This window comes from Perna viridis, chromosome 10, assembly GCF_037379345.1.
Source record: "Perna viridis isolate PV_CMFRI_1.1 ecotype Kerala chromosome 10, ASM3737934v1, whole genome shotgun sequence".
In the NCBI taxonomy this organism is placed as follows: Eukaryota; Metazoa; Mollusca; class Bivalvia; order Mytilida; family Mytilidae; genus Perna; species Perna viridis.
In genome coordinates this window covers 30,945,188-30,961,407 of record NC_142454.1, presented here as the reverse complement: position 1 = coordinate 30,961,407, position 16,220 = coordinate 30,945,188, and the positions used below count along the sequence as shown (strand labels likewise).

At 31.6% G+C, this 16,220-nt stretch overlaps 1 protein-coding gene across 6 annotated transcripts in view; it reads left to right on the top strand.

The window, feature by feature from the left end:
- LOC148605359 (alpha-1,3-mannosyl-glycoprotein 4-beta-N-acetylglucosaminyltransferase B-like) overlaps positions 1 to 16,220 on the top strand; it is a 55,315-nt gene that overhangs the window by 27,323 nt on the left and 11,772 nt on the right. For all 6 annotated transcript variants that reach the window (XM_088550848.1, XM_088550849.1, XM_088550847.1 and 3 more), the window contains 7 exons: positions 4,971 to 5,104; positions 6,946 to 6,995; positions 7,437 to 7,550; positions 8,053 to 8,128; positions 12,342 to 12,456; positions 13,744 to 13,874; positions 15,530 to 15,637. In XM_088550848.1, the coding sequence (XP_088406974.1) occupies positions 4,971 to 5,104; positions 6,946 to 6,995; positions 7,437 to 7,550; positions 8,053 to 8,128; positions 12,342 to 12,456; positions 13,744 to 13,874; positions 15,530 to 15,637 (728 nt within the window). The remainder of the gene's footprint in view (positions 1 to 4,970; positions 5,105 to 6,945; positions 6,996 to 7,436; positions 7,551 to 8,052; positions 8,129 to 12,341; positions 12,457 to 13,743; positions 13,875 to 15,529; positions 15,638 to 16,220) is intronic.

Here is a 16,220-nt window from a genome sequence, read left to right as displayed (position 1 = left end):
ATTTGGTTTAGGTGCGCTGCATCAGTCATGGTAACACAAATTATGTTTTATAAGCAACACAGGAGCAGTTTTTTCCCACCCAGCTCGAAATCAGATTTAAATTGATTAAAATTTGAGCACAGTCTGAACTCATCAGGATAAAACGTTTTTGTCCTGTAATGCATGAAATATTTGCCATAGCACATCAAACTACAATAAATTAATCAATCATTCTTCTAGCGGCTTTGAAAAAACAATGGATATCACTCTCATTACTTGTAAGGGCGATAACTCTTAATCACAAACATATTATCGTAACATTTTCCAATTTTATCTTTAATCAGATGTTCTTCTAGTGAAAAATCCTCGTCCAACTGTCAATATTATGTCTTCATCTATTTAATAAAAAAAAATGCATATGTGGTGGATTTTTTTTAGGTGAATCACTAAATTTTAATGTTGCCTGATTCTTAGTTGGACTGCTAATTATTACATGGTAAAAACCTGTCTAAACTTAACCTTGAAAAAAAAAAAAAACGACCTTGTTATTACATGGCAGTAATTTCCTGTTGCAGGAATTTAAGAGAAACAATTCAATATATGTCGTTTTAAAGTACAATATATTTTTTGTGAATTTTATATTAAATTTCTCAACTTGTATTCAAGCTCCACCTACTTGTAATATGGAATACTGAATTAAGTTAAGAAACGTATGTGAAGGTCGTACTATCAGAAAATAAAATAAAATGCTGTGAAATATGAACTAGTAATCTCATTCTCTTTTTTTTTCATGCCCCCCTCCTAGACTGAAAGATATTGGGTCTTAATAGACCATTTTTTGCTGATTGTGGAATACTCAATGAGCATGCATAGCATATGCTAAATATACACTTCTGTGAGGAAAAATCTTTTGATCTACCCAAGACCTACAGCGTGGAAGTTGTATATTTGGCATGCTCATTAACTTAACACAAAAGGGTCTATCTACCACTAAGGCAGTCTTAAAATGAGTTTTTTTTATGTTAATCCCATGCTTTAATACAAAGTGAGAGCATATTTTTTTCTTGCTTTGTAATGTTCATGTGATTGTTGGACTATGAATATATCCAATCTTGAGAAAGCACATAGAAATAAATTAAATGACATCAAATTTGATATTGAATCCAACATTTGAATAAACCAAAGACGTCTTGATTCCAACTGGTGGCATATCGTTGACAGATTATTTATTCCCCAGGCTCGAAAAGCGGGAGATATATAGTGTTCCGGCTGTTGTCTGCACCAGTTCTTATCTGCAACTACTCAGAAACCGCTAAATATAATTTGATGAAAATTTCACAAATTGTTCATCTGATGCAGTTGTAGATTTCCTACCTTGTTCTTCTGTCTAAATGACTTATGGGGTTGCCTTTATGGTTTTTATTGAGGGGAGTGAGGGTATCAACAAGTGAGTTTTGCTCACAATTTTTATACCCTGCCACTCAAAATTTTGCAATTCCCCCATTTTTACCATTTTGTGGTGGGTGTTCCCTAAATGACCAATTTTTTTAGTTCTTTATTATAACTACTATAAACAGATAGATTTTTGCAGGTATGGTCAGATGAACATATTTAATGATACAAATTTTTTATTGTCTTGAATAATGCAAGTGTGTCCTACAGTAAAATATAAATTTTGCTGGTATGCATATTAGATAACTTATCATGAAATTGCTGTAGCAAAAAATAGTACACTTTCATGTAAAATCCAATATACTGCCATAATAAATTTACCTTAAATCTTGAATTTAAGATATTTGTAAAAATACTATGTTTACTGTTTACCATATTTAGCATAATGTTTATTATTGTTTTTGTTTTGTTTTTTTTATTTAATGTTATTTTGATTTTGTTTTCCAGAATTTGATGGTTTGTAATTTTCTTATGCATTTTTTGTTTATATGAATCCTAAATGTTGCATTTTATGCATAAGCTGGGTTGGTTTGATGTGGGTTTTATGGCTAGGGCCTACAAGCTTGAGGTCATAAAATGTAATGCAAAATTCTGAGAAATTTTTGTGTGTCATAAATATATAATTCATTTATTACATTTATGAGCATTTATTTCAAGGAGTTTTAAATAAAGCTTCGTATTTCATATTACTTCATTGCGAATCCTTCATTCTAAAGAGCTATTCATATGAGTTTAAGGAGGTAGACCTAGGGTAAGGGACATAACCCTTGAAATCAGTGATACGTTTGTAACATATTAATTTCACCAAAGCCTATCAAGCTTTCCATTGAAACAGAATCCAAGTCCAAGTTACTTTGATGCTTACATTAGTTTGATGTGGAATGCTGAATACAAACGTTCGAATTATTTTTAAGAGGTGTGTCCCTTACCCTAGGTCTACCTCCTTAATGTAAACTTTGATGCCATTTATTTGCTCAATCAAAATGAATTTCAACTTGTGCAATTTTTTTCAGAAATAATCTTCCTTGGATATGAATTTATTTAAAAAATCACACTTTGAGACAGTTTGTTTCAATATTGCCTCAGTAGTGAAATTTTGGCTTCCGCATTTAAGCTTTTCTGTGAAACAGTTGTATCCAGAAAAATATGCTCAATAAGTTCTGGTTTTTAAGGGATGCTAGAGTACACACAATGACTTATATTTTGTGTTAATGTGTGTTTGCATTGAATATATATGACTGAAAATATCGGAAGGCTAAATTGAATTGACACTTTGATTTATCAAAAATAATAGGCATGTACATGTATTTATATTATCTAATACCTTTATTTTTTCTGTATTTTATTTTGACGAGTTTCAACTATCTTTATATTTTATTGTTTGTTTATTAATCTTTTAAATTGTTCTTATCTCACATAAATTAGAATCCTAACTCAATTGACATTTGTATGAAAGCCCTTTGTAAATATCTACCGGTATATCATTTGGTACAGTATTTGTATGGGAAAAACTTCCATGGTAAAGAGTGGGGGTAGGCACTGAGGAATAGGGATAGTGTATGGGGGATTTTGAATGGGCGGGATGGGAAAAATAGTTTGTACTGTGGTTATTGATATGAAAAATACATTAAATTTAACCACCGGTACAAATAACAGCTTAAATGTTGCAGAATGTAAAAATATAAAATTAGATTTAATAATGTAAATAATTTATAAAGGAAAATACAATAGGGATTCTAAGGGAGGTTGGGGAATAGGGAATTCTCAATGAGGATAGGGGGATGGTATATGGTGTACCTTAAATGGTATGTTTATACCATTTAGGAGCTGTATGTTATTAATGGTAACACATTTACAGTTGGTGTATATTTTACATGCCTTCTTATTTACCCTATCACACTAAATGATGAGGTATTATGTGGTACCCTCCAAAAAGTTGTTTGTCCATCCATCCCTGATGGCTTTAGAACACATTGGAGGATCTTTTTTATACTCAGATTAATTATACAAAAGTTATGGCCATTTTGAATTATTTTTACCCCCCAATTTTTGGCAAGATGGCGGGGGTATCTTTTAATGACCCATTGCATGCCATATTTTTTACCATTGTACAATGATTTACCTCTGTCAGTCTTTCTGTCTGTTCAAACATCAAACTCATAGGGATTTTTTATGATTTTTCCTTGAAGAGTTTGTCCTAATGGAAAAGAATGGTTTTTTTTTTTTGTTTCAGAGTAATGGGATTTTATAAGCTTAAAAAAATAAGCTGTTTGAACTTTTAATGTCCATCACATCAATTCAAGTTTTTTTAATTGTCTATAATGAATTGTTAAGAATTTTGAACTTGTCATTTACAAGCCCTCAAATGGCCCCTTTTTTCCTATAAAGCTCCTATCTATTTGATTTATTCATACAATAATTTTTGTCTGAAAATATCATTTTATCTTTATTATAGGCCAATAAATTCAACAAAATTTAACATTGTTTTTTCAAATCTATCAAGTCTTGATCCCTGACTATGCACAGTGTAGCAGCAGGATGCACCAAAATTTTAGAGAATAGCCCTATAAATTCATGAAATTTCCCTATAATGCCCTATTTTTTAAGAAATGTTACCCAATTTTAATTTAAAATCCTCTTGAAGGCCTGCCTTTTAGTTTATGCCTAATAAAAGAGTTACTTCCCTTGACATCCACTTCTTTTCCAAGTTCCTATTTAAAGTAACATGCATTGCACTTACCATTTGCAAATTTATTGCTCACACATGCTTACCATTTGCAAATTTATTGCTTATACGTTTCATGTACACACGGGCAAAATATTTTCTCGAAATTTCAGATGACTTTCACAAGTAACCTTGCAAATTTTGTGACAGAATTCACATACAATTTATGTGAATCAAGCTTTTACATGAAGCTCAATTCTCATGAATTTCAGAAGAAAAATATTTTCCTGTGTTAGGCCTAATATAATTAATTAGTACATTTTCATCTCCTCTTGCCCCTACAAAAATGTCAAAATTCAGAAAAAAAAATGGGCTGGGATTTCAAAACCAGGATTTTTTTGAGTCAGGTTCTAGTATTGACGCACAAAACTTTCATTTCCTGGTGTCTAAAATAACGTTTCTTCTCTGAAACTGATGTGGCTATGGATTTAAAACATATCGAATATACTTCAAATAGCTATAGTTAGGCTAGCAAATATCTGGTTAGAAATAAAAATAAAATATGAATCTTCCCACCTGCCCTATGTTTTTTGTGAAGGGTTGGATGAGATTCTAGAATTTAAGTTTACTTGGCCTTATTTAAGAAGGTAAACCTAGGGTAAGGGACATAACTCATAAATTCAGTGATATGTTTGTATCATATTCAATTTCACCAAAGCCTATGAAGCTTTAATTTGACACAGAATGAAATCAATCTGTTACTTTGATGCTTACATGACATTCGTGTAAAATGCTGAATACAAACGTTCCAATGATTTGTAAGGGTTGTGTCCCTTATCTTAGGTCTACTTTCTTAATTATTTATTTTTTACAGCTTCCATTGTGATGGGAATACCAACCATAAAGAGGGAGAAGATTAGTTATCTTAGCAATACATTGAAATCATTGATAGAGGGTTTGTCCATGGAAGAGAAGAAAGATTGTCTCATAATAGTGTTCATAGCTGAGGTATAATTCATAGTGGTCACGATTATTGTCTCCCCAATTTTTATTCCCTTCCCTGTCTGTCACGCTTTTGTAAGCTCAATTCTTTCGAAATTACTGCACCAAATTTCACAACACTTTTTAAGTACTTAGGATGTGATTTGTAGTTGTGCATATTCCAGGAATTTATGATTCACTGAATTTTTTAGTGTTATACCTCCTTGAACTTTGGACAGGGGAGACATGTAGGCAAAAACAAACTAAATTTTCATCTGTTTTGACCCTCTCAGTGGTCGAGTGGTAGCATGCTTGCAGTCATAGGTTTGATTTTAGTCTGAGTTACATGCATAGGTCCTATATTTATAGGAATGGAAGTTTTTTTCTTATCACTGGATTTTATTGTTTTTTCAACAAATCTCTCAGAAAAAAACATATTGAATTTTCAAAATAATAGAGGCAATATCATGTGTCAAAGCTACCTTTCAGAAAACAAAAATTTTTTCAATGTGTTTCTTTATGGTTATAATGAAGTTTTTTCATAGCAGTGTTAAATGTGTAACCATCTTGAGTTTGACTTTTGTATTCGAAATTTATTCCAAACAAAAGTGATAAAGGCAAGGTGATGATAAAATGGATCCACATATATGATAGTCATATAATGTTATTTCAGTTTTAATAGGTTGATAACTCTTAAATTGATAACTTTGTTTAGCCTTGTATATGCACAAGGTATTAATGGCCACTTGTGATATCTCTAAAAGTCTTTTAACAAAGGAAAAATTACAGGAAATTGGCCTTATCAGTCATTATTTTAAACATGTATGCTTGAAATAAATTAACTGTGTTCTTAAACCAATTTTAAAGTCCTCAAGTATTTACAAATCTATAAATACAACATATACATCTTCAGAGACCATGAATGTACATTGAAATTTTCTCATCAGGCCATAAAGAAAAATCCTATATTGTCATCCAGTTTTTTTGAAAATTTTGGGCAGTGGAAGAATTTTATTTTTTTATTTTTCTTACAGTAACTGTTGCTCGTGCAGAAAAGCCATCATTGTTGTTTTTATCATCTATGTGTGTTTGGTGATCGTTCTTACTAATTTTCATTTCTATCGTTTTTACTTAATGAAACAAGTCTATCAAAGTATATGTGTCTTTACCATGTTTACTGCTACACCTGTACCAGGCAGAATATTTCTGGAAATATGAGTCTGGGAATATTTTTCATAACGAATTTAGAAAATAAAACAAATCTATATGGGTGTAAAAAAATCAAGTTGGGCAGGGATGAGAATCTAGGAATGTTCTATCATGGCTTTATCTTGTTAAATATATTTCATTGATAATTAAGGTTTTTTGTATGAATATTGGGGTATATTATCCTGAGGAGTATATTACAATGTAAATTGCCCAAACTTGCAAGGTTCATCATGTTCATGTACAGATCTGTATATACTACAAAAGATAATATTCTATTTGTCAATGCAATTAGAGCCAACTTAAAGGCAGTTTTGTAATGCATTTTAGTTAATGATGACATAATGAATGTCAGGCTATGGATGCAATAGTGTTATGCATGAATGATTTAATATGACCATTTTTACTGTTAGAAAAGATGCCATCATTTCATTTTTATTTTATCTTGGATGCAAAATTTTCCTATCACCTGATCAATAAACAAGGTCATGAACTTTAAACCATACCCCTTTAAACTCCTTCATGGTTTATTTGTAAATGGAACCAAAGTTCTTTATAGAAGATAATATATTCAGATATTAGTTACAGTCCTTAGATAATTTGTTTTCTGTGGTAGATGTTATAGTGCTGTATGATGACATTTTTTCTTCTTTTGGTTGTAGCCTTACAACTATGACTATGTTGAGGCTGTAGGAAGAGAAGTACAAACTAGGTAGGCATGAAAGTTAGCGACTTGACGAAATATCTACCTTTGTTGAAAGAGAAAGAGGCTCTTGCCTTATTGAATTGGTTTTGAACTTTATATTTTTCTTAACTCATTTTTTTAAGTATATTTCATGTGAGTATGGGGTTAACGTAAGTGACATGTATCATTGACTTTCCTTTGTTTTGTTTTGTTTTGTTTTTGTTTCATTTTTTTTTTTTTTTGGGGGGGGGGGAGGGGGGGAGGCGATTGTTGAAAAGTCTTGCAGTGATTGTTAAATACCATGCATTGGTTTATAAAAAAGAATGTGTGAATTCAGTATTTAGACATTCTTTTACTACAGAAGAAGTTTGCTGTAAACCTATCCTCTAGTTCTTTGCAAGACTTGATCGTCATAATTTTATTATTGGTTATCACCACATTTCTTACATACCTTTCCTGTTATTTCAGTTTTCCAAGACAAGTAGAATCGGGTCTGATAGAAGTTATCTCCCCTCCTGCTGACTTTTATCCCAATCTAGATGACATACCTCTCACTTATGGGGATACAGCTGAAAGAGTCAAGTAAGTTGTCTACGTTTCAATCTTTCTACATATAACTGACACCCATCTTTAAGTGGTTTCTATTCAGTTTTTCATCTAAGACAACTGGCCTTTTCCATTGAAAATAGTACATTTCTTTTAAATAATGCATGCTTTTACTGAATTCTCATTTTCTAATCACGTGGGGTAAAAAAATATAACACATTGTGGCAAGTATTTGTTTCCTCTTTTTATTAACTGCTGCAGAGAAGTCTTGAAGTTTTTGAACAATATTCAAGTTAAATATCATTTGACAACCATTCAATTTCTCAACATTGCAAGAGTTATGAGAGGGTTGTCTGCAGCATATTAAGTGAGTTTGGAACATCTGACACTGTCTGGAGTATGGAAATGGAACATTTGCATTTTCTTTGTGTACATTGTTATCTGATTTTTAAATTCGGTGGTAAATTTGATGAGTAAAAACATTTGCCAGTAATCTATAAATTTTGTTTACTCAGATGTTATTTTTTATTTTCCTTAGATGGAGAACAAAACAGAATCTAGATTTTTCATTCTTAATGTTGTATGCAAGAACCAGGGGCATTTACTATGTTCAGGTAAGGTGCAAAATACTGGTAAATTGGTCTGGAATTTGATTGTTAAGTGTAAGTCCAGGTTTTAACACTTTCCAAAAAAATATGTATAACTAGTATATTAGCTTTATGCTTTCACAGGCTTACAGTTATTGGTATGCTTCTTGCTTACTCGCTAGGCTTGTAACTGCAAAATTTATACTTTTAAGCCCTAAGTATTCAGTCAAGATATTTTGATGTTATCAACTTGTATGAAATAATACTAGCACATAGAAAGAGTATAAATTGAAAGCTTTCGCTTTTTTTACCAAAATAACACAGCATAGCACTTGCAACATTTTCCATAGTTTTAACTTAGTGAAAATTCACAAGTTAGGGATTGATAAGATGGTCCTTTAGTATGTCAGTTAAGAACTGCTCAGCCAATTTTGAAATGCCTAAAAGAATACAAGTCATGTTTGATCTTGTTGCATATTGATTTAAACAAGTTAGAATTAAAAATTTGGAAAGTATTGAGATCTTATACCACATGACCAACTTTATCTATGTTTTACTTTTACAGTAAAACCTGTATAAATTGAATCCCTTCTGGACTGTAAAATTTGTTTTGTTAATTCAGGTGTTTGGTTTGTTCAGGTTCATGTGCATTTATATTGAAACAAATCGACTTCAAATAGTATCTGTTGTAGACAGGTTTTTGGTTTATCAAGGGTTCTGTTTAGACAGGTTGTACTGTATTTTATCATATAAAGAAAGCAAAGAATTCTGAATTGTAAAAGAGATATTTTTTACCAGTGTTATCAATGGTAAAATAAGGTTACTTACATCTCAACTCTATTAATTGGAACACCTATGGGTACAAACTGTACCCTAAAAAATACTGAATTTTGTTATTTTTCAAACTTTGCATCATGCTTATACACATATTAAAGATGTGGACTTCCTATTATGGAGAATTTTGACAGTGACATAGGTTGAGAATGTTATTGCTTTGTTGTTTGTTGGGGTTTAACGTCCGAGCAGCAATATTTCAGCTATATTCAGACGATTGCAGCTTTCTTGGTACATCCCTAATTGCAAGTGTGATATGCAAAGATATGGATACATATGTTGGTATTGGTTTCCAGATAATCCATGGTTTCTTTATACAGGTTTCACTGCACTTTACAGAACACAATCTCATGTTCTAAATGCCCCGTGCAGGTCCGGGTGTCAAAAGAATAGGCCTGTCGTAAAAGGCGACAAAATAGTGCTCAGAACATATAATAGCGCTTTTCCCACAGAGCAACTGGGATGTGCGCGCAAGGTAGTGGAATGGGGTACCCCTGGCGTTTTACATGCTGGGGTTGTCAGGCTATAATACGGAAAACCTGACCGCAAACCCTAATGGTGCACCATGTCGGGAAAGATGCCACGTTCCTCGCGCGTTAAAGAACCCTATTGTGGTATTCTCCCCGAGTAGGAACCACAGGGCTCCGCCACAGGAGGCTAAATTGCCCAACCCTACCCACCTCTCCCTATTTCCAGTGGCAATCAAAATTTGTCAACCCCATTGCCCTTGTGTCCCATCCCTTTTTCATTTCATCATTATATCATGTTCATTTTATCATCAATTTCATGTTCATCGTCTGAATATAGCTGAAATATTGCTGCTCGGACGTTAAACCCCAACAAACAAACAAACAAACATGTTCTAAATGTTGACTATGATCAGTTTTGTTTCAGTTACAATATGTTTCCATATAAAGTGTTGTGTTTTCTATTTTTTTTTTTTTTTATGATGATGATTTGATTTTCTTTTTATTCCTAGTAACAGTCAGAAGTTGAAAATAAGAACAAGCCTAATATTCTTTATTTCATTACATCAGATTTTATTAAGGGTTTTTAATACTATAAACGTGTTAATTTTCACAGATTCGGTCAAGTAAATATGTTCGTCAGTATCAATTTTCAAGGTTTAAAAAAATGATTAGTGCTATGTAGTGTTAAAAATCGATTTCGTGGGTACTATTTTTCGCACCTTTCAGTCCATCCTGAAAATAGTGAAAATTAGTACACTGCAAAAATATATATTTTTATACACGTTAAAGTATGCCTATCATAGCGTAATATTACAACAGGATAAATAGTACTATTGATCGGGATATCTTATCAAATCTAAATTTGTGAATTAAAATAGATTTTGGTAGAAATTGTTTCAGAGAAGGAGTAGTCAAAGGTCAACAATCGCAAAAGTTAAATCATGCTGAATTTAAAACACAATTTTATTGAACAAAAATTCTTAATTTCCAAACCACAAAAAAAAAACAACACTATAACAGTTTTCTGCAATATGTATTAATCTTGTTTCATGATTTTTTTTGGATTTTTTTTTTGTTTTCCTGGATTTTAATTATGTATTTATGTATGACCTGATCAGTTGATGTTTTACACTGATTCAAGTCAATACTTAAGGAGGTAGACCTAGGGTAAGGTACATAACTCATGAAGTCAGTGATATGTTTGTATCACATTCAATTTCACTAAAGTCTTTAAAGCTTTCATTTGAAATAGAATGAAATCAGACCAAGTTTCTTTGATGCTTACATGAGATTGATGTAAAATGCTGAATGTAAACGTTCCAATGATTGGTAAGAGTTGTGTCCCTTACCCTAGGTCTACCTCCTTAACTGCTCAGGGCAGATGAATTAGATGAATTAGCAGTTTATGTTGAAGGCTTTGTCTTATTTTTTTAAATATTTTTATAAGACAAGATTCATGCCATGATCTTACCTTTAAACTATGTTTTAATACTTTTATGAAGATATTTTTATTATTTTCATGTTATGCTCTTTTTACAGATGAAGCATGATGCATGAACATTCATTTGGTAATTTTTTCCTTTGTTGTACATTTGATATCTCAATTAACTACACTTCGTCCTTTTTCAGGCAATTTTCAAACCATGTCAACTTTTTTTTTACATTTAATACTCTGGTTGAAAAATATTCACTTTCAGCTGTGAAGCACCGCTGACTCCACTGGTTTTATTTTATTTTCACATTAGTTATTAACAACTTTCAGCTAATTTAACTTCAATGGAAGGCCACCTTGAACTGAATCCATGCAACAAAATTGCCATGGATTCTTGTAATGCTTTCATCTATCTATCACTCTAATATATCCCTTTGTGAAATAATGAAGCAACACCATTCATATACTTCGTTTTCAGGTAATTTTGAAGGCTAATGATTATAAAGGTTATAGGTCAAAAGTCATCGTCCCAATATCATTGTAAAATTTATATATGTTTTGGTAGTGCAAGCTCAGTATTACCAGATTCTCTAAAGAAATGTTGAATTAAACTATCAATACATGTATAAAGAACAGATAATTCCTATATTTTTGTACTTCTACCATATTTTTGTACTTGTCAATACATGTTCACGTCTCAAATTTGTACACTTTCTAACATGCATCTATATATTTACCGGTACTAACATCAGAAATACATTTAAGTGTCAGTCCCTGTCAGAAATTAACCAATAACAGCATGTACACAGAAAAAAACTGTATCATATGTTATAAAAACACCTGGTTTCAAGTGTCATTTCTAATGGCGAACAACAAGAAGACAAGAAGAAAACACCTGAAAAACTTGTATTGGTTTTGCATAGGTCATGAAAAACATATGTTTCTGACTACCAAAAAAATTCAATAAAAAATCATTGTAATCATATGTTTTCAGTAGGCCTTAATATACGAAAACATATGATTTCATGTGTTTTTAAATGCACAAAAAACATATATTTACCATACTGGTCCTTTAAACAAATGTTTCCATATGTTTTGATACATATGAATATATATGCTGCAGTTTTGCCTGTGTAATAGAACTCCATATTTTGCTACTGCAAATTAAGCTTCAAATTTTTTGCAGCAGCTAGAATAAAAGGGCGTTTAGGAAAAAAAACATTATAAATACTCCTTTAATCTTTGCTGCATGTATTTAAAAATAAAGAATTGCATGAATATTGAGATGTTTTCAGGCTTTTTTTTTCTCTACTAATTACTTAGTAAGTAATCCTAGTTTAATGTACTTTTGATGAAGTTTTGAAAGGAGATAATTTAATGCTAATGAGACCTCATATATATAATTTATCAATTATTTCATTGGAATCAAAAGTAGGTTGTGAAAAAAAACATATGGAGTAGAATTGTGTTTGATATTAAGATTTTCTCTTGTTTTTTTTTACAGTTAGAAGATGATGTTTTAGCTAAACCAGGGTATTTTACTATTATGAAGACATTTGCTGAACAGCAAGCTCATAAAGATTGGATTCTTTTAGAGTTCTCATCTCTTGGTTTTATCGGTAAGTATTTGTGTATATTCAATCATGTATATTTTTATCCAAGCACAAAATCTTTTCACGGAGAAAAAAACACAATATTATCTGTGAATTCTAATACAATGTACTGACGAAGAATGTTATGTTTGACATATATTGGAAATTCATGTTAATATTGTAAAACGAGACGAGTTAAACCTGAAACACTCCTGAGGAAATAAATACATGTCTTGATATAAAACTGATATACGGTTGAGGCCTAGAACCGCCGGGAAAATGCAGTGCTGAGCTGAATTCATATATGAAAGTTTTTGTCAGGTCAGTCCCCTGATATTGTCTTTATACTGCAATAAAATTTTAAATGATGTCTTGAGCAAAGAAAACAACGTTTTTTTTATTCAAAAGGGACGAAATCCTTGCAACTTCAAAACATTGTAACATTTGTGATGCCACAACAGAAAAGTTATATTTAGTCAGTTAGGGAAAATCACTCGTAAATATACGGTCAATGCAATTCGATGGCTCAAATAGAATGGTTGCAGTATAAAAGTTCATATGGTGAAAGTACTTTAATTCATGGATACCAATTTTCGTTGATTAGGAAAGACACACAAGTTCATGGATTCTTAAATTCGTGTCTTCAAGGTTTTCAGTATATGCAATAATAGGCATCCCTTTTTCATTGGGAACCAAATTTCGTTTTCTGGCTCACCCATGAAAAGCACGAAAATTGGTACCCCACGAAAAATAGTACTTTCATAGTTCTCTTTGGCTGCTTGTCTAATTAATTACCAGTCCATATAAAATTCAGACACAGTCTATATTAAGGTGATTCATAATGAAGAAAAACCCACCAATCTGACAATGCTTTTTCAATCTACATATGCTCTATTTTTACATAACAATTGTCTTTCCATATTTAGGTCTGTACTTTTGAGAAAATCATACATTTATCTCCTACTAAAATCAACCATATCAAACCAAATCAAGGGAGCTAACATGGTATTTTTTTCTTAATAAAATGTGGTAGCATAAATAAATACATAATGCAAAAGATTCTTCTATCTGCTTTGACAAATTGAAAAATACGGCGAACGCACAGCACCTTGATGGAAAACAAGCAAGTTAGGTAGGACACCGGTATAGCTTGAGGGTATAGCTTCGTCATGGATCTCCAATCATGATAAAAGGAATTTATATATTACAATTTTCATTTTTATGGTCTTTGGTAACCGCAAAATAACGCAAAAATTAGATAGCTGCAAAAATTTCCAGTTATACAGTAAAATGATATAAATTCTTCTTTTCCAGGTAAAATGTTCAAGTCTTCCAAGTTACCTATTGTTGTAGAATTTTTCCTGATGTTTTATAAAGATAAACCGATTGATTGGCTGTTGGACTATCTGTTAGCTGTTAAAGTCTGTAACCCAGAGAAAGATTCTGTAAGTCAAGTCAAAACTCTTTGTAAGAATTAGGCAAAATTGAAAAAAATCTGAACCATGCATGTCAAGAATCATTGATCTGAAGATATAAATTCACTCAAGAAAGTCTTCTCTATTCTCTATTTGTTTTCCACTTGACTGGAGATGTTTGGAATTTTTTCATTAGAATGTTAGAAAATATACAGAAGTGTTAGCAATGGGATAATTCAAACTTGACAAAATCCCAAAACATGGCCTAAACGTGAACACATGAAACACAGACGATCTACATGCATAATGTAGCGAACTGAATAAAATAGATTAAACATTAAAACTGAAGATAATGTAAACAAGAAGTCACACAAAAAAAAAAACAAGCACAAGCAATATGAATTCCCAAGAAAAAAGACAGAATCAGATCTGTTTTAAGAGTAATCAAGGGAACCAAGGTTATAGCGGTAATCAAAAGGATATAATCCAGGTACTAAGGATATATTTTAAGGAATACTTGAAATTCTGCCAAATCTGCATTTATATAAACACTGTGTTCTGGACCATAAAATACAGGTCAGGTTATTAAGTAGAGATTCTAATTCAGGTAGAAATGATTTAAATTACTCATCCATTTGAGATACATGTACTGATATTAATGAGTGGGGGCTATATTGCAATCACAATGTCCCTTTGTCTGTCCGTTCACGGTTTGTTACAATTTCTCGAGCAAATTTCTCAACATCTGTTGGTGGGAATGCTTAGATATTTGGTATAGTGCTGTGCATGATGACGTGTACTGTGTTGCCCCTATCCATTTTTCTCCCCTGTATTCTTCCTGTTTACTGTACAACTTTCTACAGAGTCATTTTTGGTAATCGTATATACAAGATATTTGTAGTTCTTTAAATGAAAAAAATTGACAGAAATGGTTGATTGAGGGTATTCTTAGCACACTACTTCTTAGGACGACCTAGCATAATACATCTTGTTTTGATTTTCAATATGTAAGCTTTGACGAACATACACAGGCAAATGTGCCACATATGATAATCATATGTTGCTCAATTTTATATGATAATCATATGGTAATCATATGACAATCATATGATATTTAACATATGATAGTCATGTGATTATCATATGATTCTCATATGTTAATTTTGGCTTGAAAACATATGAGTATCATATGTTTATGAAAAACATAGATTATCATATGATAATCATTTGATTATCATATGTAAACTGAAACATATGATTATCATTTGGTGCTTGATTTATATGATAATCATATGATGCAAACCATATGATTCTCATGTGTGGCACATTTGCCTGTGTATTTGAATACAAATACAAGTACAAATACTTTATTGGCACAAACTCAATTACAGTGCATGTTTATGGCCTATCACAACAATAAATTTACATTACAGTGAAACATGATAAATTTAAGATATAACATTATAATTGCTTAATATTTCTGTCATATTTAATATTATTGGATTCTAATTATAAAGCAATTCAGTATAAATATGGAGGACATTCTCAAAATATTTTATGATTTACTATTTAAAAGAATATTGATTTTGGATCTAGTTTTGTAAATATGAATTAAAAGAATAACATTCACAAGTTTGCTGTTTGTAAAAATATATCTTATAAAAGGTATACATGTACTTTTTCAGAAACATTGTAATAGAATGAAGCAGGAAGTTAGAGTTAGATTTAAACCATCCTTGTTTCAACACATAGGTATGCAGTCTTCCTTGAAGGGTAAAGTTCAGAAGTTAAAGGTAAGGAAATAAAAGTGCTAAAATACACAGTCTAAAAAAATTAAGGGAATCAAGATTCTAGCTGAAATCAAAGGAATATAAGTCAATATAAGAATATAAAAACCAGACATGGAAAACAGACACACACAACAAAGAACATGAAATAACCAAAATAACACGTACAAAAAAAAGCAAATGTAAATGAGCAACTCAGACTCCACTAAAAACTTGAGGCAGGGACCAGGTAGCGTAAGCCTCCTCTGCATTTCTGAAAAAAACACCTGCCATGTTGTTAATAAAATGTCAAGTCTGGTAGACAATAAAGGAATGGAAACACTTCATTGTTTCCTCTTGAACATTTCAACTTTGGCTGTTATTTTTAAGGATACAATAAATGTATGGAGACAGCAGTGCCTATCATCTGTAAAGAAGAAATTGCTATGTTATCACTTATATTGTTACCTGTTCTGACTGATGTGATACAGTGTACTTCAGTCTGTCTGTCTGCCACCCCCTTCCCACCCACATAAAGATATGTTTACTCACAAGGCAAATTCTGGGCTGTATTTAGCTTAAATGGTGTGTCCATACTTCCCATTATTGT